This window comes from Electrophorus electricus, chromosome 22 (assembly GCF_041902795.1).
Source record: "Electrophorus electricus isolate QZ-2024a chromosome 22, ASM4190279v1, whole genome shotgun sequence".
Taxonomy (NCBI): domain Eukaryota; kingdom Metazoa; phylum Chordata; class Actinopteri; order Gymnotiformes; family Gymnotidae; genus Electrophorus; species Electrophorus electricus.
Genome location: NC_137518.1, coordinates 13,274,899 through 13,295,694, shown reverse-complemented (window position 1 = coordinate 13,295,694; position 20,796 = coordinate 13,274,899). Strand labels below are relative to the sequence as shown.

The 20,796-nt window shown below is 46.5% G+C and overlaps 1 protein-coding gene across 7 annotated transcripts in view; it reads left to right on the top strand.

Annotated features, from left to right (window-relative positions):
- Nucleotides 1-20,796, top strand: part of fhit (fragile histidine triad diadenosine triphosphatase) — a 153,093-nt gene that overhangs the window by 42,659 nt on the left and 89,638 nt on the right. For 4 of the 7 annotated variants that reach the window (XM_035520633.1, XM_081705673.1, XM_081705674.1 and 1 more), the window contains 2 exons: nucleotides 7,736-7,825; nucleotides 7,943-8,052. In XM_035520633.1, coding sequence (XP_035376526.1) covers nucleotides 7,947-8,052 — 106 coding nt within the window. In that variant the 5' untranslated portion in view covers nucleotides 7,736-7,825; nucleotides 7,943-7,946. Of the gene's footprint in view, nucleotides 1-3,058; nucleotides 3,215-7,735; nucleotides 7,826-7,942; nucleotides 8,053-20,796 lie in introns of all 7 variants that reach the window. The other 3 variants (XM_081705676.1, XM_081705675.1, XM_081705678.1) reach the window with 3 other exon arrangements.

The following is a 20,796-nucleotide window of genomic DNA, read 5'->3' as shown; positions in this document are numbered from 1 at the left end:
TTAGTGATTTACTTGAGGTTAAGCAGATGTAGCAGAGATGTACCCCTTGTTTACTCTCATGAGTAATATATGGTATACAATAATATATGATAATATATGATATACATGAGTTAATATATAGATAAGAAATGAATAACTTGGCCTTGAATTTAGGTCAGTAACTGGTGTTCTCTTTACATTTGTCACGCCCGTGTTCTCATTATTTTCACAAAGCTGATCAGAGATTGCCATAAATGATTTTTTTTGCAGCTTTTCTCCTGTGTTTGTATACGTCTCCTCCTTCTCCTTGGTGTAGAGAACATGCATTAAAGATAAAACCCCGCACACTTCTGTCTTCTCACTCCGTGTTTGGCGGAGGTGTCGTTTGGCGTGCGCACAAACCGACACCGTGACGCTGATGTCGCGCAGGTCACTCTCGCAGGTCACAGGAGAGTTACACGTGCATGCAGCGCGGCTGGACGCAGTGCAGTGCAAAAGCACAGGTCCGAAAATCCAGGGGGCAGGATCCGTGCACGCGCAGTCTTTCATGCCAAGCACCCGCGCGGGGTTTCGTGCACACCGTGCTCCTCGCCGGTATGGTTTTGCGGCCACGCAACGCGTTTTTTCTCGTGAAGGCCTGAAGCGATTCGGTGGATTGTTGTGGCCTGTCGCCAAACCACAGCACAGGTGCAGGCGCGCTATTATCGCGCGCCGGTCGTTACCACCGGCTACTGCCAGATGCTGTTTGAAACGGGTAGATCTTTTTCTCTTTTTTTTTTTGTGCACGTCGCGCGGAAATTCGTCTCGTCGCGGGCGGTTTCATTTCGGAGCGGTCTCGCTGCTGCGCTTGCTCTCCTCGAGCTCTGTCTTTTCCGCTCTTAAGGCGGGCCGATATCCGCGTGCAGGGCGGCGATTCTTTTGACCAGGCATGAGATGAGGTCGCGATAACTGCACGCCGTCCGCGCACTTTTAGTGTTTAGCCACTGCTGATCAGAAAATTGAATCTAAATAAGATTTCTCTATGAAAGCTGCACGTGGCCGCCCCACGTGATGAACACTGGCGATATAGGTCGCGCGCTGCGGTACCCTTCAATTAAAAAGCAGAGAAGCTACCGTCCCTCCTGCTTTTCCAGTGTCGGGTTGTTAAAATGTTTTCATTTGTTGTGTATTTGCATGTAGATGGAAAAAGAGTTGGAAAATATGTGCGCGAGCGCGCGTGTCAGGGATCAAAATGAATGCGTGCACGATACCAATAAGTTCAAGGTTGGCATAATTCTCACGAGCAACAGGTTTTCCCTTCATCTCAGCCTCTTCTTAATAAGGTTTATAAATAAATATGAACGCTATAAATATTTTCCCATTCATTTAGATGCTGATGACTTGAAATGGCTCTCTGGTGAAGAGCCTCAGCCGCTCTCAGTCTTCTCAGTCTATAAGTATTTAACCGCTCATTATCAGAATAACACAGAGTTACACACACACTCACACATACAGAAACACGTCCGACTCCATTAATGTCAGACAACTCGTTAGAGAGCGTCTGGCGCTTTCAAAACGATGATGAAATCTTTCAGTGCTGCCTTATTGATGTAGAAGTACTTTTGGGATCTTATTTACTCACGCGCTTCTCCAACGAACTGATTTAATGAGGAGGTGTGGAGGCGCGCGCCTTCGTCTCCGATAGCATCTCCGAACACGGAGGTCCCTGTTGTCCGCCACGCTGATGTGTCCGCTCACTGAATAAACTACAGTTATCAATAAGCCAGGCTGACAGGCAGAGCTTAGCATGCTCCCGGCGGCCACCCCGCCTGTTTTCACCTGCTCCAAGAACCGCGAGGTAAGCATGTGCTGCTTGCGTAAGTGGCCGTGTTTCAATGGCAAATTTGGAGCCAGATGTGTCTGCTGGCCATGAGACATGGTATCCCCACAGCACCTAACGGTACGGTGTTGTTCTTCTGAGGGCTGGTGCCATCATAGTATGACCAAGGGCTGCTGTGTGCTGTTCTGGGGATTCCACTATGCTGTACCAGTTATGTGATTGGTAATAACAGTGTTGTAACACCTTAGTATAAACTTGCAATTCATGCCTATGCAAGACTGAGTACTTGAGTAAACAAGACGAGTACTTGGCTATACAATACACCCATGTCCCACGTGTGGTATCCCGTGCCCCGCCCATGTCCAGGGTCTAGTGTCCTGTGCCCCACCCATGTCCAGGGTGCAGTGTCCCAGGCCCCGCCCATGTCCAGGGTGCAGTGTCCAACCCATTCCATGCCTGTGTTCTTGTCTAAGATGACTGCAGGGTGAAACACCAGCCTCAGCGCACCTCCTCTAACACTTATATTGCATGTATAAGGCGGTCAATGAGAACTACAGAAGAGTAAGATGGAGAGAGAGAGAGAGAGAGAGAGAGAGAGAGGGAGAGAGAGGGAGAGAGAGAGATTGTGTCACCAAGGGATGGATGTCATGTGTTTGCTGAAGTTGATGTTATAGCCAGCCACAGCTAAAGATCTAATCTTTTAACGGCCATTAAAAGTGCGTCAGAAGCTACTGGGCCAAGGTGCTTGTTTCTGGAATTGCTACCCAGCACAGCTCTTGTGCCAGTTTTGTCAAAGTGGGTTGCACACAGTAATGTTGTTTGTCATGAGCTCGACCAGTGCACATACCGAGTTTGGAAAGGGCTGTCATGCTGGTTTAAATATTCACTCACAGAAAGTTCGTTGTTGTGTCATCAACAACGCTGGCAGATTCTGGAAACAAAAGCTTATTGCTTGTTTAATCTTTTTAAGTGACCCTGTGTGATGCACTAGAAAACTTTAGAGAACAATAATGACTGTGTCCTTGGGAACACTGCATTGATCTGATTACATCTCATTGCATATATTTTTTGGTGTGTCTTCTACTACATAAAGTTTCTGAATAAGCAAATTGGAACTTTGTGTGTGTTTTGTTTGTAGGATAAATTGGTTTCAAACATTAAAGTAATTGGAAAAAAAATAAAAGATATATTTTAGTGCTCTTATTCTTTTGCTTTCCAGTTTTTTCGAGCCTGTGTGGGTGATGTATTTAATATTTACAGCTTGGCTTGGCCTGAGATGTATGGTGCAAGACGGCGAGACGTCTCTCTGAAAACAAACAGAAGAGAGCAGAGCAGAGGCTTCTGAACGCCAGGCGCCAGCTGGCTCACGCCAGACGTCACAGGTCTCATTTCACAACAGTTGTCTCACCAGAACAAGTTAGTGATTTTGGCAAATCTGATATTTAATCATCGGGGATACTTTCTTTAAAAAAAAAAAAAGCTCAATGAATCAATGAATTGTGTATGACTATATTAACATTTTATGATAATCCAATTATGGGTTTGGAAAACCCAATCCTAATGATGAAATGAAATGACCTGGGCCTAATTAGACCTAACTAGATGCTTACATTAGATGTGTGTGCATCTGTTGTGCCTCTAACTTATGAAATCCATCCACAAATAGACTTGCACTTACACCTACTTACATTTACGGCATTTAGCTGACACTTTTATCCAAAGCGGCTTACAATTATAACCGAGTACAAATTGAGCAATTGAGGGTTAAGGGTCTTGCTCAGGGGCCCAACAGTGGCAACTTGGCAATCAACAACCTTCTTTACCATTGCGTCGCACACGCATCAATTATCAAATCATGTGAGATGCTCGACTGGTATTTAAATGCCAGAACACCTGTCGATCCGTTAAACAAGAGAGCCATCTTCTTCCAGCCTGCTTGATTCCTCCGCAGCGCAGCCTACACGGCTCACGCCGCCTCCTTTAGCAATCGCGACCTGTTCACTGTACGCAGCTCTATGCTCTATCGATCTGTATCCTTATCCTCGGTAGCCCGTGTTGACATTTGCTGCTCGTGGGCGTTAGTGCCCGGCCCTCGACCGTAGCTTCTGGAGCGGGCAGCCCACCAAAGCAAGACGGGGGCTTGTTCTTGCTGGGTTTCTACTGTGCATGTGTTCCCTGGTGCCGTGGTCCTGGCCCGCGCTCCTTTCACGGGCTCGTGCGTGACGTGCCGTTCTGTTGTTCTGTATCTTTGTCTGGGGACAGTGGGTTTTTCAATAGGTGTTCGCTGAGAGTAAACCACTGTACTGTTCCAGATCCCAGTCCAGTGGACCACGTTACGGGATTGTGTCTAATGCATCATCTCCGATCCGGATCTCTAGTAAAGCGTAAAGTCACTCATCAGCGGGTGTGGGTCAGTTAGCACGTAAAAATGAAAAAAAAAAACAAAAAAAAAAGTAATCGGTGACTCTGATTGACGACCTCTATAAGGAACGATCTCCTGTTTGATGGCCAGTTGTGTGCTTTTAGATCACATGAAAAAAGCACCACAAGCAGAGGAGGCCAGAAGTGCTCGCAGAAATCGCTCGTTCAATACGGTAGTGTTTCTGAATCATCGGATTTGCATGAGGTGTTCACGGGTGAAGTCAAAAGTATTTAAGGCTCTGTGTGTATGCGTGCACGCATACGCGCATGTGTGTGTGTGTGTTGGTTTGTGAATTAGTTTAAGGATTATGGTATCTGGTGGTAAACTCTGTATCACAAACTGGAAGCAGCCTTGCGGATTTGGCCGATTACACACCGCAGCAGCAGTTGGTGTGCTCAGGGTTACCGATAAGGATTAAACGCGTGACCCCCGCGTGACTCCTGCTGCGCTACCACGTGAGCCCGTGTTTTGAAGCGGGGAGTGCGTGGAGTGCAGGGAGGCGTGGTCAGAGCGGCCAACCCAGCTGGTCCGCCTTCGGGACAGGTGCAGAGAAACACATTAGATCACCGAGCTGATAACTGACTCCAGCCCTGCCTAACAGTGCGCACACACACACACACACACACGCACGCACACACTCCCCACTTCCAGCACATTCCCCACAAAGACATTATCAAAACTGACTTGCCATTGAATGGACAACGGCAGCCGTTAAGAACATGCAAATGATCATTAATTGGATCATTGCCGTCCGCGGTAAACTAATTGCTGCATTCTAAGTCTTAATTGCAGAATGGTTGGATTCCGTTTAGAATTTTAATGGCTCAGACAGCTGGTGCACACACGTTTTTCTGTTCCTTGCCTTTTTTTCCTTCCTGGCTTTTTGGAATGCCTTCCGGGACAGGGTCCAATACACAGCATGGGTTCCACCACATGCCTAAATTTCTCACGCACGAGCATGAGGGGCTGTGTGTGTGTTTGCTTTTCTACCTTTACTTGTGTGTATGAGGCAAGGCAGCTCTGTACACATGCCAGTCTGGGGGAGCCTGTGGACATGTTTGTGCATGCATATGTGAGAGAGCGAGAGAGAGAGCGAGAGAGAGAGAGAGAGAGAGAGAGAGCGCAGAGGTCGGTAGAGTAGCCAAAACCTGTACTCAGGTAAAGTACTGTTACTTTACAAAAAATAATTCCTCACATAGAAGGAAAAGTCGTTATTTAAAGTATTACCTAAGTAAAAGTAAGAAAGTATCTGTTAAAGTCTACTTAAGTAGCGAGTTACTTCATCAGAGCTAATTTAATAACACCGGCAACAAAATATATAGATGCATTTTTATCCCACAAACTGAAATATGTGGTTCTCATGCTTCTTTAAATTCAAAACTGTTTTAAAGATGTATCTTTCAGGCATGATTTTTAAGTGCATTTTCCAATAAGTATTACTTATTCATATATAAGGCTGTTATTACACTTAAATCTGTACCTCTTCAGTGTTCAGTAATACTGGTTTCCCACAGGCCTGCTGTAGCCTACATAACCACGACTGTAATCGGTTGGAAACCATTTGTCCTGTCTATGTAGACAGCTAAAGCACGTCTGCTAAATGCCAAACACATAGATGTAAATATAATGGAACAAAAAACTGATTGATTAGAGAAATTCTGAAAACATGTTTAGATTCAGCGTGCAAAACTACCTAATCAACAGACATTTTTTGTTGCTATCCTACTTAGTTCGTGTGTTGTGTTTATGCTACACGAGGTTTTTCATATCAGCTAATTATGGTGCATATAACATAAGTCACAAGCATCGCATTAGACTTGATCACTTTGTGATTAGTACAGTCTGTGGGAATATTCCGAGCTCTTGGCCAAGGTCACCTACTACACATCTTACAGTTGCAATTAGGCGACCGATCAGTCAGACTGGCTGCTGGCCAGATATTCTACGTTGTCTAGCTGACAACTGAAATATCGAATATAAAATCAATAACAAACCTTAATTTTTATAACAATGAAACCTTTATAATATGTATAGTCTTAAAAATATGCCTCAAATGGGGCATTCAGTTAAGATGGTTTTTCTGATGCTTGTTGTTTAGCTACATAGCTAGCCATCGTTAGCCTTTTTTTTTTCTCAGAATATCACTTATATTGGACCACATTTTACTTTCATATGAATAAAGTACATTAGGAGAGAGCACCGATTTCACACAAAGATATGTGAGCCTTAAAGAAAAGGATATGTTGTGAGCTGTTTCTCATAAATGTAATTTTAGTCCTATGCCAGGAAATGTAGCTGTTTGTTCATTATGGTGGTTTATTGTCCAGTTGTGTAACTCACTAAAGCAAAGCGGCACTCGGTGATCATCTTTAGGGATTTCACTCAATCTCCCACACATGACAGGTTGTGGCGAAACATACACAGTATAAGACTTACTTTAAAATGTAACAGGAGGAACGCTGACGAATATAACGGAGTGAAAGTTCATTTTTGTTTTCGCAAATGTACTCGAGTAAGTACCCTCTTTTAAAACCCCTCTTAGAACTACAATTTGTTCAAAAGGTTGCTTAAGTAAATGTAACGGAGCAAATGTAGCGCATTACTGTGTGTGTGTGTGTGTGAGAGAGAGAGAGAGAGAGAGAGAGGGAGCAGCAAAGCAGGTGTGACGACGTGAACTGCTCTCTCATTATCTGTAGGCCACAAGCCTGCCCCTGCTCCTCCAAGGCCAGACGCAGGGTCCGCATAATCGCACAGGCCTCATTTAACCTCATTACAATAATTCATGCACACACAAAAAAGAACCTTCCGCTCATTACATATAATTAAATTGAGAGGAAATTGTCATGATCATATGCCAATTTACTCCTTTGCATTCAACTGTAGTTTTTCACCTCACTGGGCAAATCCTACAACTACCATCAATTACTCTTTCCCTTCTGCTTCCTGTTTGTTGATACATTTCCTGCCTTCCTGTCTTTCCTCTTTTAAAACATTTGTTTTCTGTTTTTGTTGTGAGATTTGTTTGACGTGTGTGTGTGTGTGTGTGTGTGTGTGTGTGTGTGTGTGCGCGTGTGTGTGTGCGTGTGCGTGTGTGTGCCGTATGAGCCTGGGTTGAGAGGCTGGTTGTAAACCAGGCAGGCACGGCACTGACCTGAGACCTGTAGGTATGGCTGAGGTAATGCTTTTTTGGCCTATCGATCTCATCCGAGCTCTCCTGGTGAGCCGGCAGCGTGCACACCGCGAGCGGAGAGCGGCCCACAGTCGATATGTTTGTTAGAGCCTCCCGGAGACGAATCCCTCAGACACTTTATAGATTAGGCCTCGTCTGAGGCGCCGTCATCCCTGATTCTCTTATTTGTCATTGACGGGTCCCTCCGAGGTGCTTTAAAAATAACCGGCCTGTTTGTGCCGAGGCGTCTGCCGTACTCCGGAGTCTCCGCTGTCTCTGTAGCTGATAATCAGACACCCAGTCCTTCCTCATTAATACGGTCTCACACGTCGCACTTTTGCCGCAGGTCTGATCGACACTCAGAAGTCGTGGACCACTGAGCCGTTTCCCGGTTCTGTGGTGATTCAGTCTTCTGCCAGCAGCAGCTAATCTGAAGGTTTTTTTTCCCCTTTTCTCGTAACAGTTGAATAAAAGTAGGAGCACTAGTTTAAAACCTGTTGCCAGTTTTCACTTCAACATTCTCTGTCTGTCTGTCTGTCTGTCTGACTCTCAGAGCCATGGCTACAATGCGCTTTGGACAGCACGCCATAAAAAGCACGGCTGTGTTTCTGCAGACGGAGCTGTCCTTTGCCCTGGTTAATCGGAAGCCTGTGGTTCCTGGCCGTATCCTTTAATGCAGCCCTGCTGTTGTCTGGACTTTTACTGGTGGGCTTCAGGGAACGTGTACTTCAGCGTCCTGGACAGGTGGGATTCGCGTTTTCTCTCTGCCTTTCTCTCTCTGTCTCACACACAAACATATATATACACACACACACACACACACACACACACACGCACACACACCTCACTCCTGGTTTCTACGTTTTCACAGGAACATGATGTACTCAATAGAGCAGCGTTATGGTTGCCCACCGTTGCTTGGCAACGTATTTGCTCTCGCTCTCTCGCTCTCTCTCACTCTCTGACCTTCGGGTAGGGCCACGTGAGCAGATGTTTACATCGCAGCCCCGCAGCAGGAAAAAAAAGAAAAAGAAAAAAGTTTGTGTTAAAACAGAACCAACAGAACAGCAGCTGTGTGATGGGGGTAAAATTTCACCTTCTCTCGCCTTGGGCGGCCTCTCGACAGATCGCCCCTCCCGCAGGAAGCGGATGGAGGCTAAAAGCAAAGTGAAGAGTTGTCCATCTTTTGCTCCTCCGCGTCTCTCTCTGAAGCGTAATACTTTCCACCCTTCATTCCTTCTCTCTCTCTTTTTTGTCTATTAATCCTGTTGCTCGATGGCATGCCAACCTCGCATATATTTGCATGATTTCCATGACTGATTTGTTTGCATAATGCACTCACTCTGTTTTTTGTTTTTTTTTCGGGATGATCACAAGTCTGCGCCTTCTGTATGCGAGGCTTTGAGTGCTGTTCTGGCTGGTGTAGCCCTGGCCCCGGATAGATGGAGCCCTGCCCCTGCTTAGATAAAGCCCCCACCCCTGTTTAAATGAAGTACATATGGAAATGGATGTGGTGCTCTGGCGTAGCGTCGCTGCTTCGTCTTCCCAGAGACGTGGTAACGAGGAGACTGGCACATGCTCCCATTGGTAATGTACATCAGCAAGCATGATGTACAGCAAGTTTGAAGAAAGTCCTGCAAGTGTGTGTGTGTGTGTGTGTGTGTGTGTGTGTGTGTGTGTGTGTGTGTGTGTGTGTGTGTTGAAGTCATATGCTGCGGCATCACATACAGAGTGTCCTGAAACGAGTCCCTTTGCTGCTGTTGGGGCCCTGGGCTGTTCTGTTCTCCTGGGCAGGACATTCCAGATGCATGTTTGCCCATTACCCACGTGGCAGTGCGTGCCTGGCTGGGTTCTCCACGGATGCAAGTCGGAGCTGCCAAGGCTGCAGCATGAGTATGCGTATTGCAGGATGGCGTTGTGCTGTCTGCAGCCCGTTTGAGAGGCTGCTCAACGCCAGGATCTGCACCATCTCCCGGCTATTTTGGGGCGTGCGGATCGGCTCATGAGTAAAGCCGCACTACTGCCTGCAAGCTGTTTCGTTAGTCGGCGTGGCGCCACTGGTGATGAGGCTGTCATCTTCGTGCTATTCCAGGGCTCTCTGAGTTGGAGGGGAGAGCCGGACTCTCCCGGAGCCGTTTCTCCGCCACGGCCCACGGAGCGGGTCCAGCGTGTGGTCTCCCTAATGAGGGCCAGACGTTTGGTCCGTATGTTCATGGGTTGTTAGCGGTTTGGAGTGGGAGACATGGCGTGACTTTCGCCACCGGTGGATGGTGGGATGAAGGGTGGGGAGGTGGGGGCAGGTTGGGGGATGGGGGTGGGGGCAGATTGGGGGATGGGGGGGGTTGTTAGGGTGGAAACCCAAAAGGTGAGTCGGCGGGTACCATGTTTGAGTCCATTCTGTAGGAACGGTCTGGGAGATGGAGTTTATCCCTCTTGTTACACCCACCCCCTTCTCACTCTTAGCCATTCCCGTACCTCCGTTTCCTACTTATGTCCCTTGGCTCTGCGGGACATAGTCTCCGTCCCCTATCCTTCATTTATTCAGTTATTTGCACCTGGAGGCATCTTCCAGCCGTGTAGCCCCAACTGTGCTTACCGCTATAAAGACCCTATCACACACAGGAATGGAGGCTAAGCAGGCCAAAGCCCCAGAAGCAAAGGTCAATGTCTCGTATATTTCCACAACAGGCCCATTTGAACAGCATCTATATTCTGTAACATCGTGACTCTGCTGGCGCCTCAGCACAAGTGTGAGCGCGGCTGTCTCGTATAGGTGATGCATAGGCTGCTGAAATGATCCCCTGAGGGTTATAGTATTTATTTAAGCGTTCGTCTGCTGCACGAATCTCATAATGGATTTGTGGGTAAATTAACAAGATGAATGGACACTTATTGTCAAAGGAATCTGACTGTTGAATATTGTTTCCTGAAGTAAGTCTATGAATATTGCAAGTGCTTGGCTTGGAGGCCTTGTGTACATGGGGGTTTTCCTATCGTTGCGGTGCTGGGATAGCGGGTGCTTTCCGTTATTCTTTGTTGATGTCTCCAGGTTCATTTATTTGTTTGCTGCGATGGGGACACACGTGCACACACGTGCACACACACACACACACACACACACACACACACACACACACACACACACACGCGCGCGCGCGCGCGCGCGCGCGCCCACGCACACACCCACAAATGCGCACACACACACAGTTGCATATATTCAGTTGTTTATCATCTCTACTGGGGTTTTCTACATTTGTTACCCAAGAGTCACATACAGACCTCCTAATCTTAATTCTAATCCCAATCCGAACTATAACCTCAGTGTCTAGAAGTTTGTTTTAACTTTTGAAGTTTGCATTAAAGATTTTAGAAAGCAAAATGCCTCCTGCTGTTTCCGTGTTTTCCTGTATTAATTGGTACATTCAGACCATTCAAACACGTATCCTTACAAAACAGACCTTCTTCCGAAGGTTAAGACTCACAAAGATGTTTGGAGCGTGAACAAGGACCTGTGTGTGGACATGGGGTCTGGGGAAGAGGGCCCACTAGTGCAGACTGGTCTGTGGTGACTGGTCTGTGTCGACAGCTCTCTGCCAATGGGTCTGTGTTGATGGGTCTCTGCTGACAGGCCTGTACTGACAGGTCTGTGTTGATGGGTCTCTGCTGACAGGTCTGTGTTGATGGGTCTCTGCTGACAGGTCTGTGTTGATGGGTCTCTGCTGGCAGATCTGTGTTGCCGGGTCTCTGCTGACTGGTCCGTGTTGCCGGGTCTCTGCTGACTGGTCCGTGTTGCTGGGTCTCTGCTGACTGGTCCGTGTTGACGGGTTTCTGCTGACAGGTCTGTACTGACAGGTCTGTGTTGATGGGTCTCTGCTGACTGGTCTGTGGTGAAGCCCAAGCATCCAACAGCTGTCAACAGTGGCCTTCCTTCTTGTGATTCAAGTCTCTGTGAAAACGCTCCTCTGAGGTTATGTACATCTTTAATTAAATCTGTTTAGCATTTACAATTTATGGTGCCTTTTGTCTCTTGCCTGGCAACCCCTGTAAATTGGGCCCTAGCAGAGTATCTAGTTTGTTTTATGTTAATGCGGTCTTGTGGTGTTTTATTGTCTGCTTATGCAGTCAGAATGGGGTGGGTGTGACCTTTCTCTATTATCAACCAATCAGAATCTTACCACCCCTTCCATAATTCTGTTTTATGTGAATATTTTTGTTTACATGTACACCCAATACCTAAAGGCCTGTGGGTTGGGGCGTGTTGGCGTAACAGGGATGGCTTGACACAGTCTTCCCGTGAAAGGGGTTTTCAGGCGTGAAGAAGATGTAATGGTGACGAGGAACACCCTGTCCCAGAACAGCTGGAATGGCACTGAATAACCCCTGCTATCTTTCTCTCCACCCCTGAAACATGTCTGCTGTTGACGTTGGTGCTTCAAGCTGTTGGACGGTAGTAACTGTGTTCAGCATCGAGCCAACTCGGAGACTCTGAGCTGGCTATCAGATCAGCCATGTTAAGTATAATAAAATAAAAACCTGTGGGTTTGCCTGTGTGCTCGCGGAGCGAGGTCTTCATCTGCTCCAAGAGGTTTGCTAATTATGCTGCTCAGAAGTTCAGCCGGCTGCCAAGGACTAATGGGTGAGAAGGGTCCCTGTTGGAAGAAGACATTTTCAAGAGTCATTGAAACTCCTAGTGTGGCTCCACACCTCTGAAGAAGACCATATGTCATCATTGGGGGTGAAAAAAAAATACTCTGTGAGGGTTTTAGGGAGGAAAAGAAGAAAAGAATACTCCAAAAATCACACTGTATGATTAATCACCTCCCCACTGAATGAATTAATCTCCTCAATACCCCAAATAGCAGATTGGTAGAGATCTAGTAATCCTATTAAAATTCATAATTAGTAGCATTCTCTCACGGCTTCCTGTGGTGGAAAATGGAGGCACAGGGCAATACGTGAACACTCGCAATTAATTCTTGAACAGTCCTTCTTCTTATCGGTCCATCTTCACAGCACGTATTCCGGCAGGTGTGTGGGCTACGTTTGTTGGGAGTGGGAGCAGTGGAACAGCCAGAGCAGCGTAATGTCCCTGTGGTGAATGTCAACAGTGTCCAGGTCTTTCTTTCCAACTTCCCACTCCACAGGAGCACAGAGGGATCATGGGTAACTGGACACGCAGAGGGAGGTCATTAGTCAAGGGTTGTTTTTAACAGTGGCCTCCCTCTCTCTCTCTCTCTCTCTCTCTGTCTCTCTCTGTTTGTATCTCTCTCTCTGTGTGTTTCTCTCTCTCTCTCTCTCTGTTTCTCTCTCTCTCTCTCTCTCTCTCTCTCTCTTTTTGTCCTTGCTTTTAAGATACATTTTCCTTTCAGGTTCCCCTTCTCACACCTTTTTGCTGGTTTGATTGGAAATGTTTTCTTTGGTATGTGGGTGTGTGTAAGTGTGCAAAACCGGTGGGTGGGTGTGCACATCACTCTGTGGCAGTGACTGTGTTTGTGGGGATGTTTGGCTGGTCCTCGTTACGATTTATCTTGCTTGTTTGTTTGTTTGTTTGAAAAACAAAATCCAAAACGTTCTTTTTGGTTTAATGAGGTTAAGGATAGGATTAAGGTTAGGGTTCAAATTAGAGTTATGGTCAGGGTTCGGGTTAGAGTTAGGGTTAGGGTTGGGGTTCAGGTTAGGGTTCCAGTTAAGGTTGGGGTTGGGGTTACAGTTGGGGTTACGGTTGCAGTTAAGGTTGTGGTTAAGGATAGGGTTAGGCTTAGGGTGTGGCTTTATATAATATTTATATAATTTACTGTAATAGGTCAATTGAAATACCCAAGAAGAAGTAATACTGTAATGGGAGAGAGAGAGAGAGAGAGAGATGTATTGCTCTTTTTTGGAATGTCTTTGGAGTTTTGTGGCCAACATGAATCCCTTTGTGGAAATAAAGTGTTTGTCTGTGCCTGTTTACTAAGGCTTTTCTAAGATGTGGGATTGAGGAGGACGAACCCTATATAACCTATATAAAGACATCTCATCCAGTGCCATTGCTGGGCCTGAGCATTTCTTTGTTCTAATATAACAAACAGGTTCAACCAAACTGTGCCGTTGTACTTGGGCAGCGAGGTGTCATTTTGTGTTTGATTTGCTAATTGTTTCCACAGTGGTGCATGTTTGTCTGCATGTCTGCATGCAATTGTGTACAACAGTGTCTACATTTGCACACCTGTGAGAGAGAGAGAGAGAGAGAGAGAGAGAGAGAGGGGGAGAGGGAGAGAGAGAGAGAGAGAGAGAGAGAGAGAGAGAAAGAGAGAGAGAGAGACCTGACCCTTCTGCTGCCATTGTCGTGCTGTGTTCTTTTCTTCCTTGCTTATTGCCTTTGACAGATCTACAAGGTCTCTCTCTTTCAGTCTGTCAGGGTCTGTCTACAGTGTGTGTGTGAGTGTGTGTGAACCTCCTCTCTTCTCCCCTCCCCTCCTTCCCTGTCATCCCCTCTTCTCTCCTCTGCGCCCCTCCCCTCCCCTCCTTCTGTCTTTTTGTTCTTTCCGTTCATCTCACACACGGACCTCTGTGCGTCAGTGCCTGGATCCATGCCGCAAAGAAATCGGGTCATTTGGTGTTTGGACCTCCAGGAATTGACTTTTGTGTCCCTGGTGGGCTTTTGTCTACACAAGGCTTCACTGCTGCAGAGGCAGGCGCCGCTGGGCCCTCACCGTGGCCCACTCAAAGTGCACCCTTGCTGGGTTGAAGGTCAGAGCATTTCCCCTGGTGGAGGGGTAGAGAGAGAGAGTGAGAGAGAGAGAGAGAGAGAGTGAGACAGAGAGAAAGAGAGAGAGAGAGAGAGAGAGAGAGAGAGAGAGAGAGTGAGACAGAGAGAAAGAGAGAGAGAGAGAACGGGGAACTGCCCTGCTGGAGGAGCTCGCATTCCTGGACTGAAGATCAGGCTCTCGGGATGGAATTTGCTTTGAACAAAGTGTACTACAGAATTCTTTTCCAGTTCAGTTTCAGTTCATTTCACTTCAACTCAAATTCAGTTTACTTTGTGTAAACAAAGACATTGTCACAACGTCCTCTGTTCTGAGAGCTGACGAAGGGAAAGAAAACACCTTAGGATATAATGAGGAAGGAACCTTGAGAAGATACTGGTGTCCTGAGGGACACGGTTCTCCTCTGGCATCCTGAAGGGGACACGGTTCTCCTCTAGCGTCCTGAGGGGACGGTTCTCCTCTGGCGTCCTGAGGGACACAGTTCTCCCTTGATGTCCTGAAGGGGACGGTTCTCCTCTGGCTGACATCATCTTTAGATTGTGCATTAATTGATTAGACAGGAAAAAAGATAGTAACAGGAAGTTACACACCAGTCTGAGCACACCATCATCGTAGCATCACACCACCACCCAAAGTACCGTCACACCACCACCCACAGCATCATCACACCCACACCACCACCCACAGTACTGTCACACCACCAACCACAGCATCATCACACATCACACCACCCGGAGCATCGTCACATCACCACCCACAACATCGTCACACCAACACCCACAGCACCGTGACACCGTCACCTACACAAAGTTGCCGAAGGAGCTAAGGGAGACTTGTGTAGCACAACTCCACCCCCACCCCCTCAAAAAATGTTTACACTCTTCTCTTTACACGTGTTTATTTACTTCTTTTCTTCTTGAACATAATTGTCCAGCAGCACTGCCTGTTAAAAACATAACAAGTTACATCATTATCATTATTTTTAGATTTTTAGGCACTAATATTTTAGCTGTTATATGTTCCGGGACAAACATCGGACTAGTTAATCTGACATTAGTTAATCTAGGATGACAAACCTTAGTTTATACTATAAATTTAAACCAGGAGTTAAGACACACGTGCACAGAGGAGCCGTGCGGTCATTTGAGGCTTCCCGCCTTTCAGGTTCTCTTGGGGAAATTCCTGATATTTAGTTTTAGGACGAGTTTTTAGCTTTTTTTTATTCAGCAAAAGCTTGCCATCACCTATAATGTGGAGAAAAATAAAGCTTTTCATCAAACTTTTCATTCAGACTCAATACACATGATAAATATGGGTTTGTCCTCCTCAATCTGGCTGACGTCGGTTTTGTTTATTACCTAGTCATGGACACACCCCCTGCAGCGTCAATCAAGACCATTCTGAGGTTGACCCAAGTTACATATCATGACATTCTTAGTTGTAAACAAGTCTTGTCTGCGTAATAAATAAGCCATTTCCCGTGGCTTCCCGTATCTTTGTTAAAACGTCACCCAAATGCAGGACTCGGGAGTTTGTTGAAACACTTATACATGCATCCACACTGTGGTGTCAGCACCCCACTGCCAGAGTTCAGCTTGACCCTCAGGTCCAGATTCATCCTCTGAATGTCAGGATGTTTGACTCCCGAAGGACTCACCGGTTAGCCAAAGACGCAACTGTCACTTGAGGAAGTCTAGCCCATCAAGGACCTTAAATAATGTGAACTGTAATGAGTTCCACATCTCACGTGTTATTTCTATGCACGTGTGTGTCTAATTACAACAGTACTTTTCTGTTTTTGTCAGACTGGTCGAAGTAGTGAGCATGATACAGTTTTGCAAAGCTGACGATAAATTCTTTCAGTTCTTGTTGCCACTGGCTTGCGTTGGGTCAAACCTTAGAGACTGAGGAGAAATTTCCGCCCCATGTAATGGTTTCTGCTTCCGACACCTCGGGGCTGAACTCGGGCCATGTTCTGGTTCTTACCAAGGCTGGTTACAAGGCTGCTTACCCTTCTTTACTTTGCTGCTTTTCCTTTCGTCCTGGCGCACCTCTGACCTCCGACCTCTGACCCGTATGAGGCGCGGCCCCTGAGCGCCCGAGGGATTGGGTCGCGTTCAGGAAGCTCTTGTGCCGCACGATATGGTAGTAGTTATCATCATCATTATGAAATTTAAATCATAGTGTTTGAAAATGTACATATAAGCCTACATCTGTGCAGCAGTTTTTACTGGTATAGAGCGTGTTTGCTGTCTTACAGTTCACATGTAAAAAGAGTATTTATGTACTGATCAAAGGTGTGTGTGTGGGTGTGGGTGTGTGTGTGTGTGTGTGTGTGTGTGTGTGTGTGTAGACCAGCAGTTCTCAGACCTTTGCTGTCATGTACCCCTTTGCAGGTAGATGAATGTCACACCCCAGGGAGACTAAAAGTTTAACTTTGATAAAATAAAAATAATATCACACACCTGCCTTTCACCTTTATTCCAGTAATTTCTGTGGTGCGACTGGGAGAGAAAAAAGCTACTGCATTTTTATCAGCTCCGCACACAGAAGAGGCCGGTTAGCGCTACCCTGCGAGTCTGTTGCTCTCGTCTTGTCATCTGGCACAGCAGTTTAGAAAGATTCGGTGTTTGGCGTTGCGCGTCTCGGAGGAAGCACCTGCTCGCTGCAGTCTTGGCCGTTGGGAGGTGTGGTTAGACGGGCGGGAGGCTGGCTAGCTGCTGGGTGGGAACTGCTTAACCGTTAAATTAAGAGCAAAGAGGGGAAATATAAAGATGAATTAATCGATCGATCAATAAATAGTGAAAAATAAAATTTGCAGTCACTTTGGTAGAATGATAACAGAACTGGAGTGGCTTATTAACATAACTAGGGTGTAATGTCTGTAAGTAGCGTAAGTTCTTCATTTGTTGGGTCTCACATTGCCAGAGTATTCAGACGTAAATTAGACCGATGGTCCCTTCTCATCGGACGCCATGTCTCGTGAACCCAAGAGCCAGATTGGTTTGAGCATGTCTTCTAGCTTTTTCGTTTGTGGTGAGCTGTAGCATCACTTTTACCATCTCTGTTTGTCTCTTTTTCTCATTCGTTTCTTTAAACCACAGACTCTGTGTGAATGAACACGTTTGCGAACGTGAAAGCACAGTTCCAATGTCAAAACGGTACACGTCCCCTGGTCACGTGTGCTTGCCTGTGATACCTCTGTGCCCCACCAGGGGAAATGCTGGTATAGACAGTTACTGTATAAATAATATCATGATACCTGGTCCTGGTCCTGTACTGGTAACATTTTCTTCCGCAGAAAATCTGAAGCAACGGTTTAATTTAGTTCTGGACAAGGCTTAATCTGTGTCTGGGGAAAATTATGTTAAGGCCCACGAAATTAACTTTCACAGGAGTAATTAAAGACCGGTGAGTTTTGGGGTAGTAATGTAACAAGGGTAAGCTGAAAGGAAATCGCCTAGCTTAAGGAGAACTGTGGAAGAAGGAACATTTTCTTTCATTATTGAAAGACTACAAAGATACAGCCCAAGAGACAGCCGGTGGCTAGAGCTGACTGCGTGCACGTGTGTGTGTGTGTGTGTGTGTGTGTGTGCGTGCGCGCGCTTCTTTCCACGCTCAGCTTTGTTTATTCTGATGCGCCATCGTGCCCCAGAGAACGCCCCCAAACCACAATTCCTTCGCGATTCATGTCCTGGTGTTCGCGGAGCTTTTCTCTGTTTTGAGACGGAGTTGCATAATTGACGGATCTCTGACTGCCTGCTCGGTCCGCACGTCCGAGCGCCTGTGAACTCGCTGGCTGCATGGTTCTGGGGGTCGCGAGGTCATGCAGCCGTTTTCTCTGTTAAATCTCGTTACTTTTAATACCGCAGTGCGGCCAGACTGGCTGCCTTCCCCCGCCGGAGGTTTTAGGAGGCTAGTTTGGAGCTGGTCATCCTGTTTAGTCTGTTTCTAGTACCAGACTAAACACTAACATTAAACGGGAAAGTTTAATTGACATGGAACAGTTCAATGCAAAGCTTAAAGAACAGGATCTGCGTGCATGCGTGCGTGTGTGCGCCTCTGTGTGTGTGTGTGTGTGTGTGTGTGTGTGTGTGTGCGCGCGCGTGCGTGCGTGTTTGCTGTACCAGACACGACCAATCTTTTTTCAGTCTGTTCTGTGTACTCTGATATTAACTTGACAGTCATGTTTGCTGAATATTTTAATGCACATATTAGTGTATATTAGTGTGTTCTGTGTTAGCATAAACAGTATTTCTGAGTGCCTTTATGGTGCCTCTTTGACATGTTTTAATGTATATTAGACACATTCAGGTCAGCACCAGGTCACAGAAGGCCCATATAGCTTAAGGCTCACAAACACTAAAGGCAAACAAACGCCTAATAAGTTTATTTGCTTATTTATTTATGAGGCTTTCCAGCAGTGATGAAATAAAGTCGGGGGGTTTGTTTGGACATGGTGAGAAGTTTCAAAGCTTTAAGTTTTAAATCACTCTTCTCCTGTTAACCTTTAACGTGACCCTCCAGAGAAGACAGGTTATTAGAGAAAATTACAAAACAGAGCATTTCTCATCAAAGCAAACGCCTGGGCAGACCAGCAGCCTGCCAGGGCCGAGTTCAAATCGCACTTGGCTCAGAAAAATTAACTCGCACTTTTAACCTGTGACCAAAATACAACCAGCCTACAGAGTTACACACAGAGTTGCAAACACAGTTACACACCCAACCATCCAATCGGAAACTTGCTTTTTTTCCCTTCCATCAAATGGATGATGAAATGTATATCCTTGAAGAAAATGTTCAAGCCTAGTTCCATCATGTGCTCTTTTATAGGCATTTTATATATATATATATATATATATATATATATTTGTACTGGGATCTCTGTGGATTTTAGACTGGTATTCTCTTCTTCTTAGACCTACAGTCCTTACTCTTCATTTGTTTTCATCAGATGATGTCGAGTCGGGGCTAATAAACTGACTTCTGTGCTTTTCCAGCTACTTATCAGCAAATATTTGACTGGCTGTGACAGTGATTGATCGCTGATAGCAGAGGCAGAACTGCTGCTTCGGGTCGCCATTAATAAACCATTATTCATAATTAGCCTCCGTGTCAGAGGAAGGCTGAACTCCGGGACTCCCTGTACATTATAGCAAAATAAGCATGTTTGAGGGGAAAGTGTGTGTGTGTGTGTGTGTGTGTGTGTGTGTGTGTGTGTGTGTGTGTGTGTGTTGGGGGTGGTGCCACGCCATACTCCCAGTCACGTCTTTGAGGCCATTTCTCTGAGGTCTGCTTAGAGCTCTTGCATGCCCGAGTGTTCGATGGCTTCCTGGTGAATCTCAAATAGTTTACAGTTTGCAGATCTTCCTGATTTGTAGCATGACTAACAACACATGGTAGCTCTTGGGGTCCATGTAAGGCTCCAGATGTCAGGCAGGCCTTCCCAGCACTGGCCTTGGACATCACCGTGACCAAGGAACCGATCTGCCGTCGACCTACATGGGACTAACCGCGGAATCTAGGGCCTTGTGCATGTGATGTGGTTTGTATTAAGCGGCCAGCTCTAATACTGCTCCGGCATGTTCCTGGACATGCTTGCTGGGTTCTTCAGAATTCTGCAGCATTCTTTTCCTGGATAACTGATGGTTTATTAGAAATGTTCCTCATGTTGGCCTGTTGCTAGAGTCTTGCACATAAATGGCTCTGAAAAGCAATAACTTACTTTTAATTAGAATGGTATTTTATTTATATTGACCTTCTGGGATCATTCTTGAAGACAATTCCTAATGCATTTATTTAATGGAGAGTCTCTTTCAGAAGCTGGGATGTAGGGAAAGAAAGAAAAGCATTCTGTCTCGGTGGACACATTTCCAGGTGCGTACATTTTGCAGGCTTCACGTGCCCTGTCCAACCAGGGGCGAATTGGGCTTGCCGCGTTCCGACATCACTGCCCGTAGTTGTGTTTGCTGCTCCGTAGACTGTAACAGAAGCCAGAGGTTTTATTCATCCCCTCATGTCGGGGCCGGATACGCGATTTGTCCGCGCTCGTGCTAACAGGAAGAATGGCGGAATATGGGCTTAAACAACCTCCACATGAAGGCAGCTTGCAGAGCTGGTCCTCCAATCCTAAACATACAGTACATACAGTATGCGGCCAAGTAAAATCTTTTCATTTTTCTTTTTCTTTAAAAAAAAAAAAATCCCAGCTCATGTTTTGGTCATGTTGTCTAGCTGGCGGTGAGACGAGCGGCCGTCCTTAGCAAGCGGAGGCGCTTTAATCCTGATCTTACTCCGGAGCTGTAGCGCTCCGATTCGGGGATGTCGGAAAACAGACGCACCATCTGTCTTAGCAAGTGTGCTGCCTGGCAGCGCGGATCTCTGGAACTCTCCACAACGAGCACTGGGCCCCTCGCGCCGTGGCGCGTGCGACAATCGGGATGGGCGAAGGGGACAGGTGGTGGGGGAGGAGGGCATCTGACCAGTGGAAAAGCAGGAGGCATGATGGGAAGGCGTCAGCCATCGCAAGGGACCCGAGAAACAGATGCGTCTTTGTCACGAGAGAGTGTGAGTGAGTCTCTCCCTGAAGTAGCAGACTGCGGCAGACGGAGGACGGAGGAGTTGCGTGAGCCACGCCCCGGTCAGGACAGAGAAGGCG